This window comes from Mustela erminea, chromosome 12 (genome assembly GCF_009829155.1).
Source record: "Mustela erminea isolate mMusErm1 chromosome 12, mMusErm1.Pri, whole genome shotgun sequence".
Classification (NCBI taxonomy): Eukaryota; Metazoa; Chordata; class Mammalia; order Carnivora; family Mustelidae; genus Mustela; species Mustela erminea.
Genome location: NC_045625.1, coordinates 609,999 through 623,795, shown reverse-complemented (window position 1 = coordinate 623,795; position 13,797 = coordinate 609,999). Strand labels below are relative to the sequence as shown.

Here is a 13,797-nt window from a genome sequence, read left to right as displayed (position 1 = left end):
CTTACCGGGAGACAAGGACCAGCCAGGAGGGCTTCAGGGCCAAGGAGGACAGGTGCCCCGAGGGCTGAAGGACCTGGGCCAGCCAGCCAGACCTCCCCCTCTGGCGCCTCCCTCCAGCCGACGCCCCGCCCTCCTGCCACGCCCCTGACTCACTTCCTTTCCTCCGAGCGAGCGGAAACCTCCCCGGGCTTCCTCCCCTCCCGCTCCCCAGGGACTCGCAGGTGCCGCCGCCCCTCCAGGCGCCAGCAGGCCGGGCCAGACCCCTGACCCCTCTGGAACAGTCCCCAGGACCCTGGTGTTTTCTGTGTCCTGAGCTGCAGCCCCAGCATCTGGCCCGGGCAGGGGGCTGCCCTTGGGCTGGGGGGCCAGCAGGAGCTTCACCTGACAGCGGCAGGTATGGGGCGGGTGGGGGGCCAGGGACAACTGTCCTGCCTGTCTTCAGCTCCCGCCTCCCGGCGGCTCTTGCTCCGCTTCTCTGCCTCTTTTTGTCCATCTTCCCACCCCACCCCACCGCACCCCACTAGTCTCGGGGGCGGGGGGGCTCCCTGCTGGCCGTTCCATCAGTGTGTTCACTGGAGGGATGTTGGGAGGTTCCCAGTTTGGGGGAGTGAGGCCTGGGCCCGTTCTCAACAGAAGTTCCGGCCAGATCCCCCCTCCCCCTTCAAGCGTTTTTTAGTGTGTGTGGGAGGTCTCCAGACTCTAGGGGCGCTTGGGCCTCTGCTTCTCTTGGTTCCCATTTGGGATTCGGAGGGCCCCTGGCGCCTGGCGGTCGGACCCGTGGGCGGGCAGCGGGGTCTCGCCTTGACCCTTCTTCACTCTAATCGGCGCCTAGTTGGCACCGACTTCTCCTCCAGGAAGCCGGCTGGCTTCCCGATAAGCGGCGCCCTCCCCCCTCCGCCACTTCCTCAAGGCCGGCGGCTGTTTATGGGAGGACCCGAGAGATTTGCATTGGGGCCCCGCCGGGGAGCCGCTTCCTGGTCAGCGGGGCCAGACCCAGGCTCTGGCGGGGCCGGCACCCATGACCCCCGACCCCGCCGAGCTCCCTGGGGACCTCCCAGAGGGGTGAGGTCATTCTGGGGAAGGGTCCCAGTCGGCCGGGCGGAAGTCTGGAGACCCTCTCCATCTTTCTGTTGCAGGGAGGGCGACCTGCATGCCGAGCGCCGCCTCTGCGCCATGGACGGCGTCCAGGCCAGTCTGGAGCCCTCGGCCGCGGGCCCCAGCATCCCCGGCCCGAGCGTGATCGCGCCGCTGCGCGCCGTGGTCCGCCTGCGTCGCCGCGTGTGCCTCCTGCGCAAGCGGCGCCTCCTGCCGCCGGGCGCAGGGCCGGCCTCCGGGGCTGGAGCGGCCAGAGCCGGCTGCAGCTCAGGGGCGCCGCGCGCCGACCGGGACCGGCCGCAGGTCTTCACCTTCGACGGCCCGGCCGAGCTGCCGTCCAGGACGCCGCGCAAGAGGCGCCGGCGCAGCCGCGTGGTGCTCTACCCGGAGCCCTCGCGCAAGTGCCGGCCTCACGCCGAGCGCCGGAGCCGCGCGCAGCGCTGCCTGGTGTTGCTGGTGGCCGTCGTGGGCTTCCAGGTGCTCAACGCCATCGAGAACCTGGACGATAACGCGCAGCGCTACGACCTCGACGGGCTGGAGAAGGCGCTGCAGCGCGCCGTGTTCGGGCAGCCGGCCGCCGTGGGGCGCATCGTGGCGCTGCTGCGGGACTACCTGGCCACGCACGTGCACAGCCGCCCGCTGCTTCTGGCGCTGCACGGGCCCAGCGGCGTGGGCAAGAGCCACGTGGGCCGCCTGCTGGCGCGCCACTTCCGCGCGGTCCTCGAGGACGGCGCGCTGGTGCTGCAGTACCACGCGCGGCACCACTGCCCCGAGCCGCGGGCGGCGCAGGCCTGCCGCGAGCAGCTGGCCGGGCTGGTGGCCGACGTGGTGGCGCGGGCCGAGGTGGAGGAGAAGACCCCGCTAGTGGTGCTGGACGAGGCCGAGCTGCTGCCGCGGGCGCTGCTGGACGAGCTGCGGAGCCTCCTGCAGCCGCAGCGGGCCCACCACTTCCACAACGCGGTTTACGTGCTCCTCAGCAGCGCGGGCGGCGCGGACATCACGCGCTTCGTGCTACGCAACGCGTCGGCTGCGCGGGCCCGGCGCCCCGACGGGGACCCGGACAGGGCGGCCGCGCTGCGCGCCGAGGAGGAGCTGCGCGCGGGCCTGCGGGCGCTCCTGGTCCGCGAGCACCCGCTGTGGCAGGCCGCGGCCATCGTGCCCTTCCTGCTGCTGGACAAGCAGGACGTGGTCAGCTGCTTCCGCGAGGAGATGGCCGCGGAGGGCTTCTTCCCGGAGCAGGCCCGCGCCGAGCTCCTGGCGGCGCAGCTCAGCTACTACCGCGTCGCTGGCCGTGAGTTCGCCGTCACCGGCTGCAAGCAGGTGGTGGCCAAGGTCAATCTCTTGTAGCACAGCCTTAGCAGGACATGGCGGTCGCCAGTGGGCCGGTGGGACTCTTGGGTTGGGGGCGGCAGTAGGAGGGAGGGGACCCTGCGGATTTGCCCGAGGCCGCGAATGAATCTGTCTGCAGCCCCCACTGCCCTCCCCCAGCCGCTTTCACCCTGGGACCTAGGAAGGCTGGCGGGGCTGGGTCAGTTCTGTGCCGGCCACTTCCAATAACAGTTCCCCCTGAGCCCCCAGTGTGCCACCTCCTGGTTCTTAATTCAGTCCCCATTTCTGAGCACCTGCCCTGTGCCCCTCGCAGCAGGCATCCCCGCGGGCCGGCGTTCCCATCTCCTTGCTCCAGAGGAGGGATGGCCTCGGAGAAAGTGCGTGGCTCCCAGGGAGGGTCTGTAGCTGGTCCCCTGCAGCTGGCCGTGACTTCAGCTCTGCGGGAGGCCTGCAGCCGCCGTCACACACGCTTGTGCACACTCCCGTCCAGCCCTTGCACACCTGCTCACCCGGTGGGCCCCGAAGTCCTGGATGCTCCTCACGATGCCGCCCTGGGTTTGTCCCGGATTCCAGGGCCCAGGAGCTGCTGGGAAGACGGGATGTGTGGGGGTTTCCTCGCGATGAGCTCACCCAGTGGAACCCGCAGGACGCTCTGGACGGCGGGGAGAACTCTCTCAGGGTGACAGGGGCGCTGTGTTGTCGGCCCCCCGGCCCCGGTCACCACCTTGCTCCAGGGCGCCGAGCTGGGACGGGCCTTAGGGTAGAGATCACGCAGGCCCACCGCAGAGGTTTCAGGCTTTCAGGCGCTGTGGGCTCCTTTTGCGCGTTTCTCCCGGAGGGCTGTGGTCGCGTTGAAGCACCCCCGCCCCGGGTTATCGCAGCCCCAGCCCAGGGGTGGCCTCAGTGCTGCCGCCTGGTGGCTGCGCGTGTCTCGGCGGGGGCCGCGGGGTCTGGGGGCGGCGGAGCGGGGACACGTGCGGCCAATGCCAGCGGGGACTTGGGGAGCAGAGGCGAAGCTCCAGCTGGCGGGGCGCAGGGCTGTGCGCGCCACGCCCCGCGTCAGAGCTCAGCACACCCCCGGGGCCCGCAGACCCGGGCACCAGCACAGGCCGCTCCGGAGGCTCCCGCCGTGGGGAGAAGCCCCCGCCCAGTCCCAAGTCGGTGGTTCTCTCCCAGCGCGGTTGTCTGTGGCCCTGGGCGGAGGTCTGCCCGTAGGACAGGGAAGCTGCTGGGCGGGACCGGCGGCCAGGGGGACCCAGGTGGCAAGGGCGGAAGGCTCTGGGCTGGTCCGGAGAAGTTTTGCGAACTCCTGGGGCCGGGCATGGGTGCAGGGGGAGGGGAGGTGCAGGCTACATTTGGAAGCTTTTTCCCCCCACGGGGTGGGGGGAGGGTGGCCAGGTCTGTCCACCCCGCAGCACTTGCCGGGCAGCTGGGGAAAGGAGCCCGTGTCCAGTTCCAAGGCTCCTGGGCCGGCCCCTGCATCCGGGTGAGGGACACAGGCACACGGTCCTCCGGGCTTACACTTCTCGTGGGACTTTGTCTTTGCCTTTTATGCTTTTCTATATCTTGCTGTATTTTTAGTTTTTGGTAGTGGATCCCCTCAGGGCCCCGTCTGTCTCCTTAATCGGCTGGCAGGTATACCCCGGAGCGAGGACTCACACCCTCGCTTGGGCGGCGAACCCACGGGAGCCGGAGTGAGGGCTGCGCTGCTCTCTCCACCCTCAGAGCCGTCTCACCGGCTACGTCAGCTCTGTCCTTTCATCCACCCCCCTTGTCAGACATTATATTTAATTTTTAAATTTTATTTTATTGATGTATTTATAAACTAGTTCCCTCTTTTTCCCGGGCTCTGTAATTCCCATTCTGCTAGAAACCAGCTTCTCGGGTTCTCTCTGTGCCGGCGGGACGGTTGCTCGGCCGTGGGTCAGTTCATGTTCCCTGGGCTGGGACAGCCGGTAGGACTCGATGCTTGAAGACTTACGTGGCTCTTCTTGGGCTTTTTCCCTTAGAACTTGATTTTGTAAAAAAAATAATAATAATAATTTTTTTTTTTTTTCTTTTTAAGCAGGCTTCCTACCCAACTCAGGGCTTGAACTCATGATCCTGAGATCAAGACCTGACTGAGATCAGGAGTCTGAGTCACCCAGGTGCCCATGATTTTGTCAAATTCTTTGGAAAACCTTTTCGGATTTTCACGGGAATCAGGCTCATCCACAGGTTGGCGTGGGGCGTGTGATGCTGTCACCCCGCCATGCGGCTGACAGGCCCGATTCGCGTATTGAAACTCACGTGTGTAATGTTCTGCCAACAGATCTGGCTCACATTTCTGAATTTATTCCTAAAAACCATAGGTTTGGCTGGTATTGTAAAGGGTTAATTTTCCCAAGCGAGCACCCGGCCCACGCGGGAAGCAGGGCTTGTTCAGACGGCGGTCCCCCTGATCACTGCCCGTGTCCTGCATCCCTGAACCGCCACTGGTCTGGGTTATTTTCATGCTGTAGCTTTCCTGTTTGCTTAATTAAAAAACAAACAGAAACAGAACAGCTTGATAGAAGTAGCGTTCATATGACACAAAATTGACCCATTCAAGTGGGTGATTTAATGATTTTTAGTAAATTTGCAGAGTTGTGCAGATAATGCCACAAGTTAGGCTTAGGGTCTTTCCGCGACCTCAGAGAGCCCCAACCTGCTTATTCTTCATGAACACCTGTTTCCGCCCCTTCCTCAGAAAACCGCTCATTCTGTCTCCTGAGGTTTGCCTTTTCTACAAGGCGTTTCCTATATGTGGACTGTGTTTAGCTTTTGGTGCCTGGCTTCTTTCCCTTAGCATATGGCTTTTGAAGTTCACCCAAGCCATAGGGCTTGGGTGCGCGGGTGCCCTCCTTTCTGCCGCTGACCAGCGTGCCGTCGTGTGGACCAGACATTCCGTGCGCACTTGGACCGCTTGCACTTGTTGGCTATTAGGCATAAGTCGTGCAAGGAACTCTTGCCCCAAATTTCTTTGTACATACATTTTCCTTTATCGTGAATAAATACCAAAGAGTAGAATTGCTGAGTCACATGAACATTTTGTGCGATTTCTTAAAGAAACGGCCAAGCTGCTTTCCAATGGGATTATGCCATTTTGCACTCCAGCAGCAGTGTGTGGGGATCATGGCTTCTCCACATGCTCTCCGACACTTGTTACTGACGGTCTCTTACGTGACAGCCATGGGTGTCATATTGGTTTAACATTGGTTTGACGTGGGTGGTTTCCGTCTGTGTTTTCCTAGTAACTGACGGTCTTGAGCCCATGTGCTGCTTAGACATTCACGGTCCTTGGGTCGTTTCGCTGATTGTTGACTGGTGGTAGGTCTCTATATATCCCGGCCGTACGTGTTTGATATGATGTATGTTGCATATGTTTTCTTCCAGGCTATGGGTTGTTCTTAATTTTCATAATTAAAAATGCGTTTTGAAGTGCAAAGGTGTTTAATTTTAATGAAGTCAAATGTACCCATTTTTTTTCTTTTATGGATTACGACGTAAATGTTTCTAAGAACTCCTTGCTTACTCCCAGACCATAAAGACTTTTCCCTGTGCTTTATTCTAAATGGTTTTAAAGTTTTAACTCTTACATTTAGGTCTATGAACCATTTGGAACCAATTTTTATACATGGTGTGACATGAAGGTCGAAATCAATCTTACTCTGTGTCCGTGAAAGGTCTGTCCTTTCTCCATTAAATTGCCTTGACGCCGGCGGCAGTTAGGGCCCACCAGAGCAGAGCGTCCACGGGAGGTCCCCACACGGGAGGGCAAGCCCCAGGTCAGCCCAGATTGTTCCTTTATGTATAGTCGGTTGATTATGGACTTGAATCTCCTCTATAGAATGCCTTCCCAGCAACGCCCAGATTAGGTTTCCATTGAGCGAGTGACGGAGCCGCCGCGGACGCGGACGACTGCCCTGGACGGCCTTTGTCAGCAATTCAGCGGCCACGAAGACGAGGGTTTGTTTCTGGACTCTCGGTTACGTTCTCTTTCCCGGTGTCCGTGCTTCTGCCGGGATCACGTTCTTTTGATTTCTGTAGCTTTATAGTTAGTTTTGAAATTGGAAAGTGTGAGTCATTCAACTTCATTCTTTGTTCTCAGTATCGTTCTGGTTGTTCTGGGTCCTTTGCCTTTCTGTGTACATTTTAAGATCAGATTGGCGATTTCTACGAAGAGAACAGCAGCTGCCCTAACAAAAACCCGATTTCTGTGCGTAGATAAAGATTGCGTTGACTCCAGGGGCATCTGGGGGGCTCGGTGGGTTGAGCCTCTGCCTTCGGCTCAGGTCATGATCTCAGGGTCCTGGGATCGAGTCCCGCATCGGGCTCTCTGCTCAGCAGGGAGCCTGCTTCCTCCTCTCTCTCTGCCTGCCTCTCGGCCTACTTGTGATCTCTGTCAGATAAATAAATAAATAAAATCCTTAAAAAAAAAAAAAAAAGATTGTGTTGACTCTAGAGACCAGTTGGGGGAGAACCGCCATCTTAACAATATTGAGCTTTCCAGTCCCCGGACCTGGAGCTGCTCAGGCTCCCAAGTCTCCAGTTTCCGTGGAGACGAGGTGTGTAGCTCAGTGTGTACGCCTTGCACTCTCTGTCTTCCGCGCATTCCGGAGTACTTCGTTCTCGCCATGCCATTGCACACGCAGTAGTGTCCGGTCACGCCCACGCTCTCCACTGACTGTCTATGAAAACAACACAGAGGGGCTCCTGGGGGGCTCAGTGGGTTGAGCCTCTGCCTTTGGCTTGGGTCATGATCTCAGGGTCCTGGGATTGAGTCCTGCGTCGGGCTCTGCTTAGCAGGGAGCCTGCTTCCTCCTCTCTCTCCGCCTGCCTCTCTGCCTACTTGTGATCTCTGTCTGTCAAATGAATAAATAAAATCTGAAAACAAAACAAAACAGAATCTTGTATATTGGTCTTGAATCGTGTGATCCTGTGAGACTGATCAGTCTGTTCTGTTTTGTTTTCTCAGTGCGGGCTTTTTCAGGTGCTCACCGTGTGGAATCAAGTTTCTGCAAATAAAGGCAGTTTGCTTCTGCCTTCCCGATCTCTACGCCTTTATTTCTGTTTCTGGCCTCACTGTGCTCCCTGGAACTTCCTAGGACAATGTTGACCAGAAATGGTATTCCTGTTCCTAGGGGCAAAGCATTGAATCTTTTACCAGTAAGCAGGATGTTGGCTGTAGTACGGCTTTCTGTAGTGTCCTTTGTCAGCGTGAGGTTTCCTTCTACTCTTTGAGTGTTCAGAGTTTTATGAATGAGTTGGATCTTGTCAGATGTGTTCACCTATTGAGGGGATCATGTGATTTATGTTCTTTAATTTCTTTCTTTCTGAGAGAGCATGTGTGCACCTGTGGGGATCCATCTCATGACCCTGAGATCATGACTTGCACCAAAAATCAAGAGTCGTACGCTTAACCAGTATCACCCCTATTTTATTGACTTTTAGATGTTAAACCAACCTTGGATTCCAGGAATAAATCCCATTTGGTTATGGGGTATAATCATTTTTATATGTTGCTTGATTCAGTTTGCTAATATTTTGTCCAGGACTTTTGCATCTGTATTTATGAGGGATATTGGTCTGAAGTTTTATTTTCTTGTGATGTCTTTGTCTGGCTTTGGTACAGCATAGTTGTGACAGTTTTCTGCTAATGCCATAACAAGTTACCACAAACATAGTGACTTCAAACAACACAAGTTTATTATCTTACAGTTCTTGAGGTCAGAAGTCCAAATTGGATCAAAGTAGGCTAAAATGAATGTATCAGCAAGGCTGCATTTCTTTCTGGAGGCTTTGGGAGAAGTTGGTCTGCTTGTTTTTTCCTCCTTGGAGAGGCTGCATTCCTTGCTTCTTGGTGGCTGTCCCATTCCCTGACCAGTATCACTGTATCTCTGTGACCTTTCTCATCTCCTTCTGAACACAGCCAAGAATATTTCTTTGCTTTTAAGGACTCACTCCACTAGATTGGTCCCATCTGGATAATCCAGGATACTCTCTCCATCTCAAGGTCTGTCTTCTTAATTAAATCTGCAAACTCTGCAAGTCAGTTTTCATAATGTATGGCTTTCTAGGAATTTCTGGGAGTTTATCCAATTCACACAAGTTGTCCAGTTTTATTGGCGTAGTTTTCCCAGTGTCCCCTTATATTCCTTGTGTAAAAGACTGTTTCAGTTTGTGTTTATGCTTTGTCTAGTGTACCCTTCTCTGTGTACTCTCAGATCCTAGCCTTTCATTTTGGATCTCTTTATAAGCTGATATACATCCAGATTCATCCAAATTCCAGTCTTTTCCGTTTCTGCAAAAACCGTTGTACGTCTGGTTCATGTAACTTGACTACATTGAAGCTGTAGTTTACCTTGGGGCATATTGACATCTTGGCAATATTAAGTCTTCCAATCCATGAACATGGGATTCTTTCCAGTTATTTAGGTCTTCTTAATTTCTTTCAGCAGTGTTTTGTACGTAGCAAATAAGTTCAGTGAGTTTTGATGGATATGGAATTCTTGGTTGACGGTTCTTTCCTCTTAGCTCTTTAACAATGTCATACCATCACTGTCCACGTTTCCACGTCTGACAAGTGTCTGACAAGAAGTTAGTTGTCACTTCACTGCCTGTCCCAGCACAGAAGCCCTTCTTCTCTTGCTGCCTTCAGGTTTTCTCCTCGTCTTGGATTCTCACCATCTTCTCTCTGATAGGTCTAGGTGTGGCTCTCACTGAGCTTCTTTCTCTGAGGTGTGGATGAATATTTTGCGTCCAGTTTGGGAATTTGGGGTCCGTGTTTCCTCAGATATTTTTTTTCTGCTTCTTTTTCTTTTGCCTCTGTGTCTCCCATCATATGCACTTTTCAATTCCTGATAATGTCTCGTGGGCCAGTAAGGCTCTATTTTACTTTATTCCTTTTTTGTTTCTTCAGAATGGATCATTTCTGTTGATCTGTTTTCAAAGTCAGTGATTATTTCTTATGGCTTTTCAAGTCTGCTGTTGATCCCTTGAGAGGATTAAAAAATAAGCTGTTTTTTAAAAGATGTCTCCTATATTGTTTCTTTTTTCTTTTTTAAAAAGATTTTATTTATTTATTTGACAGAGAGAGACACAGTGAGAGAGGGAACCCAAGCAGGGGGAGTGGGAGAGGGAGAAGCAGGCCTCCCGCTGAGCAGAGAGCCCGATGCGGGGCTCCATCCTAGGACCCTGGGGTCATGGCCTGAGCCGAAGTCAGAGGCTTCACTGACCGAGCCCCCCAGACGCCTGTTCGGTTATTTTTAACGAAGGGTATAAGGTCCGCGTCTGGATTAATTTTTTGTGAATGTGAATATCCAGTTGTTCCGGCCCCGAATCTCAGGGACTGTTCATTTCGGTCTCCGCGCTGGTTCGCGCCCGCCGTTCCATCGGGTTCTTTCTTCTTTCTCCTTCCGCCCGCCCTTTGCTCCCTTCTCCTGTTCGGCTCCTCCTCCTCCTCCGGCTCCTCCTCCTCCTCCTCCGGCTCCTCCTCCTCCTCCTCCGGCTCCTCCTCCTCCGGCTCCTCCTCCTCCTCCTCCTCCGTCTCCTCCTCCGGCTCCTCCTCCTCCTCCTCCTCCTCCGGCTCCTCCTCCTCCTCCGGCTCCTCTTCCTCCTCCTCCGGCTCCTCCTCCTCCTCCTCCGGCTCCTCCTCCTCCTCCTCCGGCTCCTCCTCCTCCTCCTCCGTCTCCTCCTCCTCCTCCTCCTCCTCCTCCGGCTCCTCCTCCTCCTCCTCCGGCTCCTCCTCCTCCTCCTCCGTCTCCTCCTCCTCCTCCTCCTCCTCCTCCTCCGTCTCCTCCTCCTCCTCCGGCTCCTCCTCCTCCTCCTCCTCCTCCTCCGGCTCCTCCTCCTCCTCCTCCGGCTCCTCCTCCTCCTCCTCCGTCTCCTCCTCCTCCTCCTCCTCCTCCTCCGGCTCCTCCTCCTCCTCCTCCGGCTCCTCCTCCTCCTCCTCCGGGTCCTCCTCCTCCTCCTCCGTCTCCTCCTCCTCCTCCTCCTCCTCCTCCTCCGTCTCCTCCTCCTCCTCCGGCTCCTCCTCCTCCTCCTCCGGCTCCTCCTCCTCCTCCTCCGGCTCCTCCTCCTCCTCCTCCGGGTCCTCCTCCTCCTCCTCCGGCTCCTCCTCCTCCTCCTCCGGGTCCTCCTCCTCCTCCTCCTCCTCCGGCTCCTCCTCCTCCTCCGGCTCCTCCTCCTCCTCCGGCTCCTCCTCCTCCTCCTCCGGCTCCTCCTCCTCCTCCGGCTCCTCCTCCTCCTCCTCCGGCTCCTCCTCCTCCTCCGGCTCCTCCTCCTCCTCCTCCGTCTCCTCCTCCTCCGGCTCCTCCTCCTCCTCCTCCTCCTCCGTCTCCTCCTCCGGCTCCTCCTCCTCCTCCTCCGGCTCCTCCTCCTCCTCCTCCGTCTCCTCCTCCTCCGGCTCCTCCTCCTCCTCCTCCTCCTCCGTCTCCTCCTCCGGCTCCTCCTCCTCCTCCTCTGTCTCCTCCTCCTCCTGTCTTCCAATTTTGTATCACAAAACCCTGTTGTTTTCAATCTTGGAAGTTTCAGAGCCAAAGCATCTTCTCTTTTTGAAGAATTGAAGCATTTTGCAGACAGAATGGAAAGTGATGGAAATCTACAAAAATATTTGAAGATTCTAAAGGAAAGGACCAGTTCGTCTCTAGAAACGTCAGTGGCCGAGGTGAAGGAAGACACAGCAAAGCCCCCTTTCGGGAGTTGTGGGACTTTCTAAAGGGGACTGCGCAGCTGTAGTGCACCTTGATTTTTTTTTTCTAAAAGTGATGGAATTGGTGACACGTTTTTCCCCCCAGGAATGTGCAAAATGTTGGGAACTTCTTTTTCCAGAATGACTTTTAGAACAGGGGGTCTGTTCTTTAAAACCCCCTCAGGGTCAGAAAGCTTCATCTTGTGAAGATGTGTCCAGAGTCCCTTAGGACCAAGTTGGATGACACATTTGGGGACCAAGTTGTAAAGGTATGAGAGTGATTTTGAGAGTGTCTTGAAGATGGTTTCATTGACATCACTGGATTACAGGTTTCACTTCTTAAGATGCCCCAAATCAAGGAAGCACAGTACTGTCCACGTCTTGGTGTCCACTGTGTGCTGGAGCTTTTTTTTTCCCCTTAAGATTTATTTATTTATTTGAGGGAGAGACAGGGAGGGAGAAGTAGAGAGAATCTCAAGCTGACTCCCCGCTGAGCTCTGACACAGGCTCGATCCCACAACCCTGAGATCATGGCCTGAGCTGAAATCAAGAGCCGGATGCAAATACAAGTAAATAAATAAATAGATGCTTAACTGACTGAGCCACCCAGGTGCCCTTTTGTGCTGGGACTTTTGATAGCAAGCTGACATCCTGAGTCCCAGATCCATGGAGAACCAACTGTCCCTCTTTACTGGATCTCTGTTTTGTTTTTTTATGATTATTTATTTATTTGAGAGAGAGAGAGAGAGAGAGTGCACGGACGGAGAGGAAGCAGGCTCCCCACTGAGCATGGATCCTGACACGGGGCTTGTCCCAGGACCCTGGGATCATAACTTGAGCCAAAGGCAGACACTTAACCCACTGAGCCACCCGGGCGCCCCTGGATCTCTGTTCTTATTAATAATCTCCTTTACAAAACTACGCATAGTTAAAAGATTTTTTAAATGTTCTTTTAGTAAGATTAGAATTCATACACCGCACAGTTTACCATGTAAGGCTCAGAGTTCAATGGCTTTAGTCTACTCACGAAGTTGTGCAGCCATCACCACACTCTGATTTTAGAACGTTTTTATCTCAAAAACATTTTTTTTTTCCTGTGCCCATTAGCACTCACTCCCCATCCCTTCTACTCACCCCTCCACCCAGCCTTAGGCAGTTTGTTTAACTGGAATCATGCAATGTTGGGCCTTTTGTGTCTGGCTTCTTTTACGTAGCAGAATGTTTTCAAGCAAGTACCAGTGGTTCATTCCTTTTTATGGCTGGACAATATACCATTGCATGGATATCCTACATTGTGTTTGTATCTTCATTTGTTTTTCCTACATTTTTGGCTATTTTTAAAAAAAGATTTATTGATTTATTTTATTTTAAAGATTTTATTTATTTATTTGACAGAGATCACAAGTAGGCAGAGAGGCAGGCAGAGAGAGGGGGAAGCAGGCTCCCCGCTGAGCAGAGAGCCCGATGCAGGGCTTGATCCCAGGACCCTGGGATCATGACCTGAGCTGAAGGCAGAAGCTTAACCCGCTGAGCCACCCAGGCACCCCTATTGATTTATTTTAGAGAGAGAGAGACAGCATGTGAATGCAGGGGGAGGGCAGAGGGGCAGAATCTTCAAGCAGACTCCCCACTGAGCATGGAGCCCAACTTGGGGCTTGATTCCATGACCATATGAGATCATGAACTGGAACCAAGAGTTGGACACCAAATTGACTGAGCAACCCTGGTGCCCCTCTGTTTTTGGCTATTATGAATAATGCTGCTGTGATGTTTTGCATACAGTTTCCTGTGTGGTCATGTGTTTAACTTTATCCTGGGTGTACACTGAGGCTCGGAAAAGAGTGATATATCCTGGGTCTTGGGGCAACACCGCTTTTAACATTCTAAGTAACTGACAAAGTATTTTCCATAGCAGTCCCGTTTTTCAAAATCACTTCTCTTTACTGATGTTCCCTATTTGAAGAGTCATTTCCATCCTACTTTCCTTTAACTCTTTTGGGGTGCCTGGGGGGGCTCAGTTGTTAAGTGTCTGCCTTCGGCTCAGGTCATGATCTCAGAGTCCTGGGATGGAGTCTCCCATCAGGGTCCCTTCTCAGCCGGGAGCCTGCTTCTCCTTCTGCCTCTGCCTCTCCCCCTTGCTTGCATGCCCGTGTGGGAAAGCCGCGCGTGCCCTCGTGCTCCCCAACATTTGGTGTCACCAAATGTCACGGTTCTTACTGTGGTTTTAACTCGCATCTCCTGGGTGATTTGTGAAGTCCCGATTTGCTTCTCTTGCCCATTTTGGAGTGGGTTGTCTTTTTCTTACTGATTTGTAGAAGTCCTTTATAAATTCTGGGTGTGAACCTGTTGTTAATTCTGTGGGTGGCAAATATCCTCTCGTGCCCGGTAGGAGGCGTCTTCTCTCCTAACAGCATCGGAGGAAAGACGTCACGTGTGTATCGCTCTTCCCTTTATGTTTCTTGCTTTTTAGGTGTTGTCTTTAAGAAAAGTGTCCTCACCCCCAGCGGCACGGGAGCTGATTGTGGCGGGAGCCACTTAGGAAGTGAGCTTGGAGGAAAGGATTCAGTTCATGCACATGCACACCCACGCACCCATGCACACCCACGCAACTCACGTACACATGCACCCACGCACACCCACGCGCGCACACGCACACCCACATG

At 54.6% G+C, this 13,797-nt stretch overlaps 1 protein-coding gene across 1 annotated transcript; it reads left to right on the top strand.

Moving 5' to 3' along the window:
- The first annotated feature begins 135 nt into the window (after nucleotides 1-135).
- Nucleotides 136-3,408, top strand: TOR4A (torsin family 4 member A). Its single transcript, XM_032309010.1, has 2 exons — nucleotides 136-394; nucleotides 1,137-3,408. The coding sequence occupies exon 2, from the start codon at nucleotides 1,174-1,176 to the stop codon at nucleotides 2,440-2,442; it is 1,269 nt and encodes a 422-aa protein (XP_032164901.1). The 5' UTR covers nucleotides 136-394; nucleotides 1,137-1,173; the 3' UTR covers nucleotides 2,443-3,408.
- The last annotated feature ends 10,389 nt before the right edge of the window (nucleotides 3,409-13,797 follow it).